The 18,624-nt window shown below is 38.5% G+C and overlaps 2 protein-coding genes across 2 annotated transcripts; one reads left to right on the top strand and one right to left on the bottom strand.

Moving 5' to 3' along the window:
* Positions 1-342: 342 nt before the first annotated feature.
* LOC121427629 lies at positions 343-5,419 on the bottom strand. Its single transcript, XM_041624131.1, has 2 exons — positions 5,274-5,419; positions 343-4,618 (listed from the first exon to the last, which is right to left on the bottom strand). The coding sequence occupies exon 2, from the start codon at positions 4,412-4,414 to the stop codon at positions 614-616; it is 3,801 nt and encodes a 1,266-aa protein (XP_041480065.1). The 5' UTR covers positions 4,415-4,618; positions 5,274-5,419; the 3' UTR covers positions 343-613.
* Positions 5,420-6,280: 861 nt separating this feature from the next.
* Positions 6,281-18,468, top strand: LOC121428180 (E3 ubiquitin-protein ligase TRIM71-like). The gene is made up of 3 exons (XM_041624784.1): positions 6,281-7,071; positions 13,392-14,332; positions 17,760-18,468. Exons 1-3 carry the CDS (start codon positions 6,436-6,438, stop codon positions 18,088-18,090), a joined length of 1,908 nt encoding a protein of 635 aa, XP_041480718.1. The 5' UTR covers positions 6,281-6,435; the 3' UTR covers positions 18,091-18,468.
* The last annotated feature ends 156 nt before the right edge of the window (positions 18,469-18,624 follow it).

Here is an 18,624-nt window from a genome sequence, read left to right as displayed (position 1 = left end):
CAGTGTCTATGAAGGGATCCAATTGATGTAGACGGCTCTTAGACTTGACGAGACGTCTGCCCTTCCGAGTAGCTCCTTCTATGCCGCCCAATATCCGTAGCTCCTCTTCGAAAGCATCTTTCTGAATGTGTCGTATGATTTCTTTCTCAGCATTGACAAGCAGTTCAGTGGACAGAGGTTGAATGGCGATCTTGGCTTTATTTGAACCCTTTTGCTTTTCCTGACAGCATCTCTGGAGGTAAAGCTTGAGACGAAGACAGTTGGCTACTGCCCTCTTGACTTGATGCCAGGAAGAGAATCGTCTGAGTCTCTCAAGATCAAATTTCTCTGCACATTTGGTTGTAGCATGGGAGCGTTTCACCTCAGGATCGTTTGGAAGAATTGTGCTTTCATCCTTATTCTTCTCATCTTCGACGTCATCCATCCACAAGAACTCTGGGCCAATCAGCCATTTCGTCATCTCTCGTTGGTCAACTCTGATCCCTCTAGATGCCTTGTCAGCTGGGTTATCTTTGGTTTCTACATACTTCCACTGAGATGGTGATGAAGCATCTCTGATTTGTTTCACCCTATTAGCAACGAATACATGGAAACGTCTTGTCTCATTCTTAACCTAACCAAGTACGACTCTACTGTCCGTCCAAAAGACTTCTTTGTCGATTGTGAGACCCAGTTCCGTTTTAAGAAACAGGCTTACTTTGACTGAGAGCAAAGCCGCAGTTAGCTCGAGTCTTGGAATCGTAGGTGTCTTCACAGGAGCAACTCTGGACTTTCCAATAACTAGAGCACAGTGTACATCACCCTTCTGATTTATCAGTCTCAAGTAGGTGCACTGACCATAGCCTACACTGCTGGCATCTGAGAAATGATGGAGTTCTACCCTCTGGATTGCACCAAAGTTGTTGGGCTTGAAACATCGTTTGATTGAGAGACTCTCCACCTTTACAATGTCGTTCTTCCATTTTTCCCATCTTGCTTGGAGGTCAGCATTCAGGGGATCATCCCAGTCAGCACCATCTTTGCATAATTCTTGAAGAATTAATTTGCCGGGAAGAATAACTGGAGCTAGTAGACCTAGAGGGTCATACACCGACATCACAGTTGCTAAGATTCCACGTCTAGTTGAAGGCTTCGGGTCAAATGTTAGCCGAAACTGAAATGTGTCTGATTCCACACACCACTGTACTCCTAGTGCCTTCTGGATTGGTAAGTCATTGTGGAATAATTCTTTAGTTGTTAGATCCTTGGCTCTTTCTGCTTCAGGCACATCTTCAATCACCTTTCGAGAGTTGGAGATAAATTTATGTAAGTGTATCCCACCTTTCTTACATAACTCTCTAGTCCTCACGATCAGGTCAGTTGCCTTCTCAGCTGTAGGGACCGACTTCAAACCATCATCAACGTAAAAGTCATGATGCACAAAGTCCTTTACGTCTTTTCCAAATTGCTGTTCATGATCTGTTGCTATCTGCTTGAGGCAGAAGTTTGAACAGCCTGGTGATGATGAAGCCCCGAAAAGGTGTACTCTCATACGCAGATCACATACAGGTTGTCGATAGTCTCCGTCCTTCCACCATAAGAATCGAAGATAGTCACGGTGATCACTTCTGACTTGAAACTGATAGAACATCTCCTGTATGTCACAACTAAAGGCCACATAATCAGTGCGGAATCTACATAATACTCCAACTAGATTATTTGTCAGATCTGGACCGGTCAACAGATGGTGGTTCAGTGCCTCACCGTTGCATTGTGCACTACAATCAAAAACCACAGGAAGCTTGTTGGGTTGTTGCACTCCATGGTGAGGGATGTACCAAAATGTGTCAGCTTCCCTAGATGAGTTTGGAACATATTCTGCATAACCCTTCTCTATCAGTGCCTGAATCTTTTGAGTATAAAGCTTATGATACTCAGAGTCCTTTTCAAATTTTCTCTTTAAGCTGCCTAACCTCTTCAAAGCCATATTCCTGTTGTTTGGCAGCTTAGGATGTGTTTCTTTGAAAGGAAGGGGTGTTTCATAGTGTCCATTGTCTGTGACTCGAATCTGCTCCTCCATTAGTTTCAGAAACTTGGTATCATTCTGAGAGTAAGGACGTTGTGCTCTTTCAGGGGCAAAATCTGCTTCTAAGAGCCTGACGACTTGATGAGGTGCTATCTCCTCTCTAACTGTGGATTGGCATGAGAACATGACTTCTGTATGATGACTGTCTAGCCGCACTTCCTCAGGAAGGACCTTCACCATGGTACGATGGCTTATACCTATTGGGTCATTATCATTACAGCCATGATCCACCATGCCTATGACACTCCATCCCAGGTCAGTCTGCATTGCGAAAGGTCCTCCATGTACCGGTGGGGGAATGACAGCTCGAGGAGTAAGTGCAGTAGGACAATCATAGCCTATAAGTAAGGCTATCTCACAATCCATTAATGGCGATAGGTGATCTTTAATGGACTCCAGATAGGTAAGATTCTCGACGACTTCAGGCGTTGGAATGTGAGTTCTATTCGCCGGCATGATATCACGGGTATAAGATGGTGGTAACATAATCTCCTTATTACCATTCAAGGCCCTCACCTTGAGACCTTTAATTTTCTCGCTTGCAACTCTTTCCTCAGCCTTGGACATTGTTGAGAGGAGTAGGTTGACCTCTGTTCCTGTAACTCCCATTTTTTCCTTCGTCCTTCGAAGGATAAACGTTGTGTCAGATTGGGTATCAAGCATTGCATATACCAACATCTCCTTTGGCTTTGAAGTATGGGATAACCAAACTGGAACAATAGAAGAGGTTTTTGAAGTATGGGAGCTACTCCTGTTGCTTGATGCATGGGATGAATGAGATTCCTCTGCCTCACGTAGAGAGTCATCTTCCTTAGATTGTCGCTTACTACTCCAATTATCATCATGAAGTGGTGTAGGATGTCTTTTCTTACACCTCGAACAAGTGCTCTTATAGCGACATTCCTTCGATCTATGACCAGGCTTAAGACATCCGAAGCACAGATTACATTTGTGGACAAATTTTCGCTTCTCTTCCATAGGCTGTGATGCGAAAGAAGTACACTCTGCCAGACGGTGCTGTCCTTTGCAAAAAAGACAGCCGAGTTTCTTCTTGTTTCCTTCATCTTTCTTCTGTACGCCAGTAGATAGAGTCCTAGCTTTAGACGAAGGCTTCCTTTCCTGAACAGACGTTACTGATACACTTGCTACCTCTGCTTCTTCTACGATAAAGTTCACAAAGACAGGGAATGGAGGGAATGAGTTTGTATCTCTTCTCCATTGAACAACCTTCCGACCCCATCTATGCGTGAGCCAGTCTGGAAGCTTTGACAATAGCTTTCTGTTCTCCCTCTCATCGTCTAGGTGTTTCAAATGATGTACAACCTGAGATGCAGCAAAACACTGACGTAGAAAATCACCATATCTTCTCAGGCCATCTGAATCCCTTGCACCTATCTTAGGCCATGCATCTAGCTTGTCTCGAAATGCATTGGACAAGACAAACGTGTCTCCATAACGTTTGTCCAATTCCTGTCTTGCGATTGTGTAAGCATGGTCGTCACTAAGGAGTGAGTATCCCTGAACTAACTCAAAGGGACGGCCCTTTAGGTATTTCAACAAGTAGTAAAACTTGTCTTCTGGCATGATTCCTTTCCTTTCAATGAGCATGTCATAAGCTCTCTTCCAAGCCGGATACTGTAGGGGGCTTCCATCAAAGACTGGTGGCTCTGGAATAGGGAGTCGATTGAGTCGCATCTGGTCAATCAGACATGATGTGAGGAATTCTGGGTCTTGATGAGGCTCTTGCACAGGATTTGCAGGCTCCTCAAATGTTTGTTGTTGTCTAGGTCTGAGATCTTCGTTTGGAATTGGTTTGTCAGCATTGACTTTCTTTTCAACCCTGTTTTCTTGACGTACTTTATCACTTTGAACGTCATCTGTATTGTTGGGTTGTAACTGTTGATCAAGCCATTGTTGACATCGACGTTTCGATGAAGAACTTGACGTAGACAATCTCAAACTTCCTTGGGTGGCTCTCACTCTGTTGTACGTTTGTTTCATTAGAACTGAATGTTCTTCCTCTAGCTCATCAAGTTTTGCTTCACTATTTTCCTCTTTAGAAAGCATCTTTGCAGCTGTAGAAAATTCTTCTTGAGCTGTTATAGCATCATCCGTAATTGCCTGCAGAGCATCTCTGTGGGATTTTATGGCATTAACTTCTGCATCTTCATCAGTAAGAAGAGCCCTTAATTTCGTTGATGATCTTCTCCATGAAGTAATGCAGCTTTTCCATTTCTTTTCCTTCACTTCTAACTGCCATTGTAATCCCTTATTGGTAGGTTGACGAATTCGCTTGTCACCTCCGACTGCTCCAGGTTCAGATAAGCTTTCCTCGTGATGAGTAGACATTTTCAGATGACTTCCGTTGATGATAATTGCGAAGACAGTCTGACTCTTTAACGGCGATAGAATTCGAACCTCAGCATGGCTAGAGTTTTCACTGTAGCTGTGGCAGAGCCACAAGAGCTATAAATGAATACGAGGCACAGGTCTCAACTGAAGTTGTCTAGCGTTTATTATTATTTGCTTCCATGTCGTTCAACTCCGTGAAAACTGCATGACAAAGATATAAATTGCAAGAATAATAAGCACATGCAAATAAATCTAGTCTCAAACTGTGCTATCATGCTTCAAAACAGTTACCCAAATAAGCGATATCTATTATATGATGAATCGATCACAACCCTATAATCTTGGCTAATTAAACCCAACACACTGCATGCTTGGAAATAACCATATACTCATTTGTCATGCAAGTCATAAACCTCATGCGTTAAAGAAGAATCATATTAGAGCAATACCTTAAGGGTGATACAATAAGAAAATGATAACACATTGTCCCACCTATGCCCTTTCATGTAAGTCTGAGTTCCAATCACTGTGAGGTCATCTTTGGATTTGTCTAAATTGTCTTGAATCTACTCATCCTTCAAAATCCTTTCATATCTGTGGTCAGTAATAAACCTATCATTCACATAATTGTACGTCTCACATCATTGCTTGGAATATACAGTGCATTTTATCTTGTACATTTCATAACACACCTAGATGCATGACATTTCTACTCGTACATTACACTGTGTATTTGCGTACGTGTCATCTACAAATAGTGCAATCATTTGGTTTATATATCCTTCTTAATCTTTATAATCCTTTACACAACACTTATTTTATTGAAAGCAATTGTTAAATCATATATTATACTGACCTCTGTGCCCTTTCGTTGGCTCAAATCCTTTTATATCAGCGATTTCATCAAATTTAAGGCAATCAACAATTCAATTTTGCCGGTTTCAACGTATCGTTAATTATCTGCCGCATGAGGGCGACAAATCATTTAACAAGTCGAGGTCATCAACAGTTGGGTCAGTAGAAGATGAAAGGAAATATGACCCTTCCACTAACAGGGGGGGGGGGCAGACCAGTAATCACATTTACGTAAGTTGACTGCTTCGGAGCCATAGATCACACTGGAGTCGGACTGAGTGATGTCTTGGTATCCACGATGAAAAACACCAGATGTCTGGGTATACGTCTGGGTCGGTGACAAGTTTGGATGTGGGGGTATCTACACCATTACAAATTCGAACGTGCTGTCAATTAGATGGGGAGTACAGCGGTGGACACGAGCAAGGAATGCGGTACAACATCTCCAGAGGGCTACGGATTCAGAGAGGAGTTACTTCTGTCCATGAGATGAGAAGTGCTTCCCAAGTATTAATTTTTGGTTCTAGAGGCAAAATTATTCCAGAAACTGTTCTTAATGTTGGGGGCCACAGTGTTGCTCGTAGTGAGCATGTTCGATTTCTAGGAGTAATTATCGATGAACATTTGAATTAGAAACCCCATATAGAGTCAGTGTGTACAAAGGTTTCTCGAGGTGTAGGTGCTATATGTAGATTAAGATGTGTTTTGTCTGAGGCTTTTCTAGAAACTTTACATACATATCAGCTTTGTGCTTCCCCATCTGACTTACTGTAATGTTGTATGGGACGATTATACTTTTGAGACTTACATTGACAAACTAAAGGTTTTACAAAATAAAATTCTGGCGCTTATCATCAATTCAATTTTCAGACATCCTAGTAAACCCTTATCCCTTCAGTTAAAGTTGCTTCCTCTTCTTTTGATGAGTTGGTCAGGTTCAAAGGTAGCTGGGAATACCCGGTACTATTTACAGGAAGTTCGAAACGGGTGTGTTTTTTTTACTCTTGTAGTTGATTTGAATTTGTATTGAACTACACATTAGCAATAACATGAAGTGATCATTGTGTTGTAATGCGAACCTGGCGTTTCAATACGTTAGTACTAACTTGACTTGTATGTTATTTGACGGAATTTAAATCTCATGTTCGTAAATTGATTTAGCGATGGCTGAGAAGTGTGAATCAGACAAAGTTTCAAGCTCTTCACTGAACCTGATATGTCCATTATGTCTTGATATATTTGTCGAGGCGACAATCCTGACTTCATGTGGACACACATTTTGTAGGCGATGCCTCAAGAAATACGATCTAACCCATCAGGACCTTGATCACATGGTCTGTCCTCTCTGCAGGGAGATAACCAAGTTGTACGCCAACCGTGTCGATGATCTCCGCCTCAATGACTCCATCAACGGACGCGTAGACGATTACCACGCCAAGTGCGGAGGGATGAATGCTGTCCTTGAGATGTGCCAGAAATGCACCGCTTGCAAATCTCAGAGAGACGCTGTATCATTCTGCAGAACATGTAATTATTACATGTGTAATGAGTGCTTACATTGTCATCAACATCTTACAGTCGTCTTCGAAGGTCATGAGATTGTATCCATGGATGATGTCATCGAAGGGAAGGTCAGCATTGGTCATTTATTCGAGAAGTGTTCCATCCACAAACAAGAGAACAACGATATGTTTTGTGAGGTTTGTAAGGTCCATGTCTGTCAAAAATGTGTACTCGTTGATCATCTTAATCACAAAATCAAGAACCAGGTTGACTTTGAGCAGGAGTTGCGACGGAAGGTAAATTTATTCAATATTACCACAGTAAAAACGCTGTATAAAAATCTATATAACACTGTTCACTATTTGAACCTTACAGTAGTTGTTAAGAAGTTTAAACAACCAGACATTTTTTTTTGAGAATCAAATATCATTAATCAAACTTAGCTGTATAAAAGTTTAAACACTAGAAAATATTTAAACAAGTAATGTGAGGTTAAACAGTTGTGAAAAAATGTAGGCAACATTAATTTTTGAAAGCGTATCCTCTTAAAAGGGTTGGTCAAAAAAGGCCAAATTTTTAACCATCACTGAGTAACATACTATCCATACTACTATTAGTTAAAATCTGTCCAAATTGGGTAATAAGAACTAATAATTCGGTAATAAATTTGCTCAATTAGATAATGATTGCCCAGAATATATAAGCATGTATATATTTCTTTACAAACAAACTTTACCCAACGCAGTGGACAGTATGTTGCCCAACATATTAGGGTGATCATTGATGTCGATGATGAAAATAAATTATTAATAACAAAAAACACCAAAGATCATACCAGGTATTTTAATGATTGTATGATTATCATGATGATAATAATCATCATGATTATCACAATATTAAGATATATAGGATATTAAGAACAGTAACTGGACTTTAAAGATTGAAAAAAATAATATTAATGACAATGAAATATTAATGATAATGATAATTATAGTAAAAAGAATAATAATACTTATAATCATAGACATGAACATTGATTAATAGAATGACAACAGTAATAGATGGTGTAACCGAATACAGATTGACAATGATAAATAATAATTTGTAATTCCACCATCAGTATGTAAAATGTTGTTGCATTTACTCCAGTTCTATACTCTTTATGTTGAATTACATCGATGATTATTACCGTTAGTATTTAAATATGCCATACAATTTTGTAATTATACGTTGTCTCTCTTCAAGCTTATTCAGAATATTGTATGTGTTTTTTTCTTTCAATAGCATTTATTTAATCATCTGTATATACATTTCACATTTACATCAAAATACATTAAACGTAATCAAATAATACATACGGAAGACGATACAGAGATTTACCAGTACAATTTTTGTTCATTTCTAGCCTTCTCCGCAATTCTGATTTAAATAAAAACGTTAGATTTGATGGTCTATTGTCTACTTTCCTGTAATTACGTAACAAAATTGATTTATATACAGTCCAAAAGTCTATATTAATGATATCATCTAATTCTTTGTGCTCGTTATTTTTTATCAAAAGATCGACATCGATAACAACGTGTTTATTGAAGACTTTTTTGATCAACCAAATTATATAAGACCAAAAATTTTGATTCAATTTACAAGTAATCAAAGCGTGTGTTATGTCTTCTTCTACATGGCAACTATTACAATAAGCATCTTCGCTTATGCGCCATTTACATAAATTTCTTTTCACAGGCAATATATTGTACAGTATTTTGAAATTAAATGATCTAAGTTTGTTTTCTTTTACTGTTAACAAGTTTCTCTCGAAACAAATATTCCAGCCTATACTCATTTTCGAAATATTTTCCCAAAAGAAACAACAACGTGAATTTGACCCTTCAAGACGTATAATATAATTGTAAAAGTATCTTGAAGGTACATGGTCCAGACATTTTACTGAGTTACCTATTTTTAGTCTGGGTATATCAAGATGCGCAGATTTTTGTAGGTTCTTAATAAAAGATTTTGAGAGCCAAATTTTTGGTATAGCTTGCCTCAATTTTGAATAATAAAAAATGACAGATCTTTTACTATTCTTAAATTTCAACATTGATGAAATTTCGGATACATCTTTAAAGCCTCCATCAACATTCAAAATGTCTTCCAAGTATATTATTCCGCTATTGTACCATTCCTTGAAAAATAGTGGTGATTTATTAAAAACAATATAATAATTGAACCATAAAATATTTTCAACCTTGTGTTCTTTTCTGAATAATATTTCTTTATCAATCAGACTCCAAGCCCGAATTATTTCAACATAAAATGGAGGTATTTTCTTATCAAACAATGGGATAACGTTATGAACCCGAAGGTCGCTATTCAAGATTAGATTAAGAGTTCCAAAACGCTCAAACCAATAATTTCCAAGTGTTTTCCACATATAATTTACCTCATTTGTTAACCTTCCTAACCACCTTAATCTGAAACTGACTACTTTCTTTTCTACATCAACCATTTTCAAACCACCTTGTGAGTAATCTTTGATAACATCACATCTTCTAACCTTTTCCATTCGTGAGTTCCAAAGAAATTTGAAAAACATTCTATTTAGTTTCTTGATAATTATTGATGGAACAGAATTAAACATAAGCAAATGGACTATTGGCTGAGTGCCAGGCATTTAACAATTGTCACTCTACCGTATAATGTCAAGTTTCTTTTACGCCAATTATCTAGAAGACGTTGCATTTTCTCTAACTTATTTTCCCAATCTGCACTGTTAGCAATTTGCTCATTATTAGAGATAAAAAAGCCCAAATATTTTACCGGGTTTTCTGCCCATGTCAGGTCAAGGTCTTGTATTACCCATCGATTCTTTTCCTTACCTATCCATAAGAGTGCAGTTTTTTCTTTGTTAATTTTAGGACCGGCTACACTACCAAAATCTTCCAATTCAGTTAGAATAATTTCTAATGAGCTATCATCTCCAACAAAAAAGGTAGTATCATCTGCATACTGTAATACCTTTAACTCAAAGTGACCATTGATTTCATCAAAACAAACACCTCTTATAGTATCATTTTGCGTATTTTGTTTGCAAAGAATTCAGCTGCAATCACAAACAGAAGTGCCGAAAGAGGACAGCCTTGCCTTATTCCTCTTTGCACTTGAAACTCTTCTGTTATCCTGCCATTTACAATTACTGAACTTACTATTTGATTGTAAAGGACACAGATCCAATTGCGAAATTCATTGCCAAAATTCAACTTGTCTAAGCATTTCATTATAAAAGATATATCGATACAATCAAATGCTTTGGTGAAATCAACCATCATGACCGCACCTTCAACATTTTTTTCATGCATGTAATCTATCATATCTTTAACAATTCTTACATTAAAACCTCCTAATCGTCCTTTAATATACCCTACTTGTGTTTCCATAATAATACTTGTTAAAATCTTTTGTAATCTTAATGCTAGAACTGTTGAAATTATTTTATAGTCACAATTGAGTAGTGTTACTGGTCTCCAGTTCTTTAAATCGTCACTGTTTCCTTTTTTATAAATCAAAGTTATGAGACCTTTTCGTTGTGAAGGCGACATCTGTCCATTACTGAAAAATTCATTGAATGCATTAATTAACAACTCGCCTATTTCTTCCCAGAAAGCTTGATAAAATTCAATGGGCAGGCCGTCCATACCTGGCGCCTTATTCCTCTTCATAGAGAAAACAGCCTTTTTGCATTCTGCCATATTCATTAAGCCTTCACATTTATTTCTTTCTTCTTGACTAAGCCTTTTCACATCTTGTGAGAACACAGTCATATTCATTCATATGATCTAGATTAATATGATTTCTCTTATACAGATCTTCATAATACAGTTTAACTTCTCTTAAGACATGTTGTTGCTTAGTAACTACATGTCTCTTCCCATTCACTCTTAGTTGAGTAATAAGCTTATTTTCCCCATTTTTTTTCTCAAGGGATAAAAAATAGTTTGTGTTTTTTCCCCTTCTTCCGTCCATCTGATCCGTGACCTTACTGCGGCCCCTTTACACTCATTTATGTATAACTTCTCTAACTTTTCTTTAACTTGAAGGTATTTTTCTTTTGATATATCATTATTTCTACTGTCTAAATCACATTCATATTTGGCTAACTCAATTTCCAAAAGTTCTTTTTTACGTTTGCTAAATTTCTGAGCAAATTCTCTACATTTAATCTTCAGAATCTCTAGTTTCATCATAGAGGTATTTTCATTATCACTGAGACATTTTGATATAACATTTCTAATTCCCGTCTTAAAGTTATTGTCACTAAGGTAGGAAGTATTTAGTTTCCAATATCCTGGACCTTTAATTATATCACTCAATCTTAATTTCAAAGAAATTGCATTATGATCTCCCTTAACGACGGGTCTAATGTCTGTAGAGACAACTTTCCCCAACATGTCCTTACTTATTATCCAATAGTCTAATCTGGATGCAATATCCATGTTCATATTTCTCCAAGTGAATTGTTTTACATCTTTGTTAAATTTTCTCCAGACATCTACGAACCCTTTATCTTTCAGCAAAATTTTAATATTGTGTGGAGTTTTATAGTAAAAACTTCTTGACCCTTTTGTATCTTTAACTTGGTCTAATACAGAATTCCAGTCGCCTCCAATAATTAGATAACAATCTTTGTCTTCTTTTGGATATGATCTATTGTTTTTCGTAGTTTCCTAAAAAATGAATCTTTGTTCTTTTTCTCCGTTGGGGCGTACAAATTAATCAGACAATAATTAACAGAGTTCTTCGTGAATCTTATCACTAATAGTCTTCCAGTGTTATCTACACAGCTACTGTCTCTAGTAATGTTGATTTTTATATTTTCCTTTGCTATAACTGCGACACCTCTTGCACGATTGCTTCCATGCGAATAAAAAACTTTGCCTTTCCATTCACTATTAATCACTGGTTCGATCTCCGTCGACCAATACGTTTCTTGGGCTAAAATGAGGTCAGCTTTTTGGTTTTGACACCATTTGAAGAAGATGTTGCGCTTGGTTTTATTGCGCAATCCGCTCACATTAACGCTTAAAATATGACACGTTGACATGATGTAAGAAAATTACGGTGAGACACCAATAAGATTTTTCCTCACTTTTTCTTTGATTTCTTCTCCTTTAGTTTTCTTTTCTTAGCTGGTTTCTTCGCTTCGAGTTGAGATCTGGTCTTCGGCAACTCGGGTGACTCTATCGATACTTCCGATTCTGGACAATCATCCGTCTCGACTTCTAGACTATCACCATCACTCGATTCGTCAGCGCTGGTTTCCGTGTGACCTCGATCCCGGTCTGCTTGTTTAAGACGCTCGCTACGAATGAATTGGGTAATCTTTGACTGTGTGTTGCCCGACGTTTCATCTTGTGAAAGGGTCTGTAATTCGGTAGCCTCTTGGTTGTCAGCTGTTCGTCTCGTTGTCTTGGTAGCGGTCCGTTTCGGCAGCTCAACTCCAGCCTGGTTGTCAGCTATGTGGCTGGTTGTCTTGACGACGGTTCGCATCGGCTCCCTTTTGTCGTTCTGACTTCGCTCCCGAGTATCTAAGGTTCCCTGCTTACCGATCGGCTCCTCTCGGCCTTCTTCGCTTGTTAATCCGGGGTTCGGACAATCTCGTTGTAAGTGCCCTTCCCTCTTGCACATCCGACATACAATCTGGTTTGTGCATGTTGAACGATGATGTCCCTTATTAAGGCAGTTTGAACATATGATTTGATCTTTGATGACTTGGTTTGCATGAAAGACCTTTCCACGAAAATTTCCGAAAGACAAGATTCTCGGAACAGGTTGTGCTGGTTTTTCTATATAGATGACTCTGTCGCCTGTTAGGCAGTTTGTTAGTTGGCCATCTACCCTCAACTTTGGGAACGTAACCTTGCCCGACACCTTGTATTTTCGTTTCTCAAGTTCATCTACAATCACTGAGTTGTCTACAGACAAAGGAATGTCTTTCACAGTTAGTCTAAGAAGGTTCTCGTATCCACCCGCTAGAAATGGGTTAGAATCATATACTGCTATGCATGCATTACGAATGTTCAAACCACTTGCTATCAGTGCAATTCTATAGTCCTGATGTGTAATGTATAGCCTCCATAACCCACCAACTTTCTGTATGCCCATGATATGAGATGTAGGCACAGATTTTAGTAGGGCCTTGTATACTTCTTGACTTTCCAAGTCCTTTTCCATAACATGGGGTACATCCCGATGTTTAAAGAAAACTGGCTTACCAGTAATGATGTGTTTGTCTTTGATCCCTGTTGCCGCTGCGTATGATTGCCTGCCATTGGCTTCCGTGTTATAAGCCGCCATTTTCAAAAATGCAAAGACGTATCATAAACTATATCCAAAATCTGACAGTATCCAGTCCAATTTTCGTCCAAACAACAGATCCCTGCTGCCTTTGTCTATATTGTTCAAATCCAAGTAATTTATATTCCAGATAATCCTTTGATTTTGAATATTGTATGTTAATTCTGTGTGATTAAACTTTTGTTACCTATATAATTTGTTATTTTTATCCATTATGGAATATTTCCAGATCTAACTCACTGTTTTTATCACGTTCTATACGTAGGTGACAGACCTTGCTCAGCGATGTGCTGACAAGAAAGCAGAGCTGGAGAAGAACATTCAGAACATAGAAATACAACGTCATGAGGTACACACTGCAGTGCAGACACTACTAGATGATGTCAGGCAAGCCTACAGCATCAAGGCCAAGGAGCTGGAAGAAAATCTTCGAAATCTCACCGAGCAAATAAATGCCTTAAAGCATAGTTTTGATGACGACCTCGACGTCTTGAAGTCAAAAGATCGACAGAGGATCAAGAGTATTTATAGTTCAAGTACTTTGGTAGATAATGACAGACTAGGTCATCTTGAGACAGACACTTTATCTGCTCATATCTTGCTCTGTGAGGAGCTGGATGCTATGCTGAAGGAGGTTACTGATCACACTTCTGCGGAAGCTATTAAGAAGAAAGCACAGGAGAAGAGGTTCAAACCAGCAGATGATACTCGTCTTGACATCGGGAGCATCTCAGGATCAGATCCCAAGATGAAAGTCATTCAGTGTGTTGATCTACGGGGAGGGATGCGCGGTATGGCACGGTACTCCAATAGCACTGTCGCTATCGGGTATGGGAGGAGTGCACGAGGTATTGATATCATTGATTCAAATGGTGGTAAGCAGCAGTATAGTAACATATTAGCCTTAAATGACATGAAATGTTATGAACTGGTTTTGCAACGGGACGGGGCGTTATGCGTGTCGACTGGTACAAAAGCCCACATCTACTCTCGCCTTGGCTCTAGGAAAGCAGCAATCCACGTGAGAGACAATCGATATGTTCTGAGAGTTAACAGAAGTCCTACAGATGAAATCATCATTACTAACAATGGAAAACAAATCTATATCTATGACCCGACAGGATCCACTCTTAAACACACTGTTCAAACAAAGCACGATACGGAGCAGGCATTTATCACCGGGTCGGGTTTGATCGTCACGAGTTCATGTTTTGCCGATCCATGTGTGGTGACGGTCCATAATCAGGGTACTAATGGATAATTCGTTTTTCATACCCGTTCAGCGTACAGCGAAAACGGAAAATCAGTACGTGGTTCGGTCTTTGAAAACAAAAAACGAAATCACAGCGTGAAAACCCGTGCTGTGATTTCGTTTTTGTTGATCAAAAACAGAATATTGAAATCAGAACTGTTTTGGGCTCTCTCTGATTTCTCATTTTATATTTGTGTTTTTATGTATCAAAAACAAAACCAGAACACGCTCTCCGCTCCGTGATTCCGTTTGTAAAAACGAAAACAGCGAAGACGAGATCAGAGACTCCCTTTTCCAGTCCCTGCAACGTGATTTCGTTTTTCGTACAACCTACAGGCATATTAAAGAGCGCCCTCCAGGAGGTGAGGCAAGTTTCAATGGTGGTTTTGATAAACTGTACGTACCACACATATTATGTTGAAGCCAGTTTAAGAGGAGGTGAGGCAAGTTTCAATGGAGGTTTTTATAACTGTACTCTAAATTATGTTGAAGCCAATTTAAATGGAGGTGAGGCAGGTTTCAATGGAGCTCAGTTTTTTAAAAAGAATAAACTGTACCACACATTATGGTGAAGCCAGTTTAAAAGGAGGTGAGGCAAGTTTCAATGGAGGTTTTTATAACTGTACTCTAAATTACGGTAAAGCCAATTTAAATGGAGGTGAGGCAGGTTTCAATGGAGGTTTTTTTCGAATAAACTGTACTACACGTACATTATGGTGAAGCGGCACCAGTTTAAATGGAGGCGAGGCAAGTTTCAATGGAGGTTTTTATAACGTACTCTAAATTATGGTGAAGCCAATTTGAATGGAGGTGAGGCAAGTTTCAATGGAGGTTTTTTTAAAATTAAAGAATAAACTACATGTACCACACATTATATGGTGAAGCCAGTTTGAAAGGAGGTGAGGCAAGTTTCAATGGAGGTTTTTTATTTAAGAATAAACTGTACCAAACATTATGGTGAAGCCAATTTGAAAGGAGGTGAGGCAGGTTTCAATGGAGGTTTTTTCGAATAAACTGTACTACACGTACATTATGGTGAAGCCAGTTTAAATGGAGGTGAGGCAAGTTTCAATGGAGGTTTTTTTTAAAAGAATAAACTGTACCACACATTATGGTGAAGCCAGTTTGAAAGGAGGTGAGGCAGGTTTCAATGGAGGTTTTTTCGAATAAACTGTACCACACATTATGGTGAAGCCAGTTTGAAAGGAGGTGAGGCAGGTTTCAATGGAGGTTTTTTCGAATAAACTGTACCACACATTATGGTGAAGCCAGTTTGAAAGGAGGTGAGGCAGGTTTCAATGGAGGTTTTTTCGAATAAACTGTACTACACATTATGGTGAAGCCAGTTTAAATGGAGGTGAGGCAAGTTTCAATGGAGGTTTTTTTTTAAAGAATAAACTGTACCACACATTATGGTGAAGCCAGTTTGAAAGGAGGTGAGGCAAGTTTCAATGGAGGTTTTTATAACTGTACTCTAAATTATGTTGAAGCCAATTTAAATGGAGGTGAGGCAGGTTTCAATGGAGCTCAATTTTTTAAAAAGAATAAACTGTACCACACATTATGGTGAAGCCACTTTAAAAGGAGGTGAGGCAAGTTTCAATGGAGGTTTTTTTCAAAAGAATAAACTATACCACACATTATGGTGAAGCCAGTTTGAAAGGAGGTGAGGCAATTTTCAATGGAGGTTTTGTAACTGTACTCTAAATTATGGTGAAGCCAGTTTAAAAGGAGGTGAGGCAAGTTTCAATGGACACACTTGAAAAGGCCATCTTGTAGCTTCTCGTCAACTTCTTGATTCACGATCACGCACGTGGTAGTATCAAAAAATGCCTGCACTGTATGTACTGACTCGATGCAGGCGCTGCGTTCACGTGTATAATTATCGTAGAGGGTGCTCTTTAATATGCCTGTACGTATAGCTCATACAAAAAACGAAATCACGGTGAAGGAAGTGGAGACTCCATTGAAACTTGCTTCACCTCCTTTTAAACTGTCTGCACCATAATGTGTGGTCAGTTTATTCCTTTTAAGAAACCTACATTGAAACTTTCCTCACCTCCTTTTCAATTGGCTTCACCATCATTTGTAGTACAGTTATAAAAAACTCCATTGAAACTTGCCTCACCTCCTTTTAAAGTGGCTTCACCATGTGTGGTACAGTTTATTCTTTTAAAAAAACCTCCATTGAAACTTGCCTCACCTCCTTTCAAACTGGCCTCACCTTTCAAACTGGCTTTACCATGTATGGTACAGTTTATTCTTTTTAAAAAACCTCCATTGGAACTTGCCTCACCTCCATTCAAATTGGCTTCACCATAATTTAGAGTACAGTTATAAAAACATTCATTAAACTTGCCTCACCTCCTTTTAAACTGTCTGCACCATGTGTGGTACAGTTTATTCCTTTTAAAAAACCTCCATTGAAACTTGCCTCACCTCCATTTAAACTGGATTCACCATGTGTGGTACAGTTTATTCTTTCGAAAAAAAACCCTCCATTGAAACTTGCCTCACCTCCTTTTAAACTGGCTTCACCATAATGTGTGGTACAGTTTATTCCTTTTAAAAAACCTTGATCCATTGAAACTTGCCTTATTTAAACTGGCTTGACCTTAATGTGTACAGTTTATTCTTTTAAAAAACCTCCATTGAAACTTGCCTCACCTCCTTTTAAACTGGCTTCACCATAATGTGTGGTACAGTTTATTCTTTTTAAAAAACCTCCATTGAAACTTGCCTCACCTCCTTTCAAACTGGCTTCACCATAATGTGTGGTACAGTTTATTCTTTTTAAAAAACTGAGCTCCATTGAAACCTGCCTCACCTCCATTTAAATTGGCTTCAACATAATTTAGAGTACAGTTATAAAAACCTCCATTGAAACTTGCCTCACCTCCATTGAAACTTGCCTCACCTCCTTTTAAACTGGCTTCAACACAATATGTGCACGGTACAGTTCATTAAAACCTCCATTGAAACTTGCCTCACCTCCTGGAGGGCGCTCTTTAATATGCCTGTAGGTTGTACGAAAAACGAAATCACGTTGCAGGGACTGGAAAAGGGAGTCTCTGATCTCGTCTTCGCTGTTTTCGTTTTTACAAACGGAATCACGGAGCGGAGAGCGTGTTCTGATTTTGTTTTTGATGCATGAAAACACAAGTCACAGAGCGAAAATCGTGTTCTGGTTTTGTTTTTGATACATAAAAACACAAATATAAAATGAGAAATCAGAGAGAGCCCAAAACATTTCTGATTTCAATATTCTGTTTTTGATCAACAAAAACGAAATCACAGCACGGGTTTTCACGCTGTGATTTCGTTTTTTGTTTTCAAAGACCGAACCACGTACTGATTTTCCGTTTTCGCTGTACGCTGAACGGGTATGAAAAACGAATTATCCATTAGTACCCTGATTGTCTATGACAGGGATGGGAATGCTGGTGAGTCTCTACAAGCTCCAGAGTGTGTCTACCTGTATGCTGCCGTGGATGAGCAGGACAGGGTGTATGTAGCGAGTGTTGATTGGGAGAATAGTAGCATCGTGATCAGGCTCTATGATCTTGATGGTCTGAACCTGAAGGAAAGAGTTGAGTTCAATGCACTTAATATGACATGCCAAGATGGGTGGTGTTACTTGGTTTCCCTCTCCCCAGACATGCTCGCCTTTGCCTGCTACGAGAAGTTATATTTCATCAAGGTATCACTGTAATCCACTTTATATCGCACCATGTTGTATGGAAACCGACGTGCTTTCATCCTTCCACAAAATCTACTTTAACACGTGTCGATATTCAGTATTACAGGTATATTACTGACCATGTGATATCTTCATCCAATGATAGAATCACTTAATGTGATATGGATAGTCTTAATTACCATGGTTTCGTATAAATTAGTGAACAGGTGGAGATGTGAATATATAATTTGTATTCATTTTCCAATATATGCTCGTATAAATAAAAACTTTATCTCAATTATTATATACATAATATTGCATATAGGAATGTATTGTATACGGTGTAAAGTATAATTACAAATCGTCCATTATCGTTATATTAATGTGTAGAGTCTTTCTAAGAATTATTTAGAGAAAATTCAAAAAGATAGATTCCACTATCTTTAATTCTAGATTAACTCAAACGTTCAGTTGCTATTCGACTCATATACCATATACTCAAGTGTTCAGTGCCAGATTTTCTCTGTTTACATTCAAGTATATATATGTAACCATGATCGCTTCAGA

The sequence above is a fragment of the Lytechinus variegatus genome, chromosome 14 (assembly GCF_018143015.1).
Source record: "Lytechinus variegatus isolate NC3 chromosome 14, Lvar_3.0, whole genome shotgun sequence".
NCBI classification, from domain to species: Eukaryota; Metazoa; Echinodermata; class Echinoidea; order Temnopleuroida; family Toxopneustidae; genus Lytechinus; species Lytechinus variegatus.
Note: the sequence above shows the minus strand (reverse complement) of the source record. Positions and strands in the feature narration are given on the sequence as shown.

Bases quoted from the DNA above. Each gene is read 5' to 3' on its own strand.
- LOC121427629 (XM_041624131.1), bottom strand. From the start codon at position 4,414: ATGTCTACTCATCACGAGGAAAGCTTATCTGAACCTGGAGCAGTCGGA.
- LOC121428180 (XM_041624784.1), top strand. From the start codon at position 6,436: ATGGCTGAGAAGTGTGAATCAGACAAAGTTTCAAGCTCTTCACTGAAC. The intron at 7,072-13,391 runs GTAAATTTATTC...TTCTATACGTAG, and splicing joins AGCAGGAGTTGCGACGGAAG to GTGACAGACCTTGCTCAGCG. The intron at 14,333-17,759 runs ATGTTTTGCCGA...TGTACGCTGAAC, and splicing joins GGTTTGATCGTCACGAGTTC to GGGTATGAAAAACGAATTAT.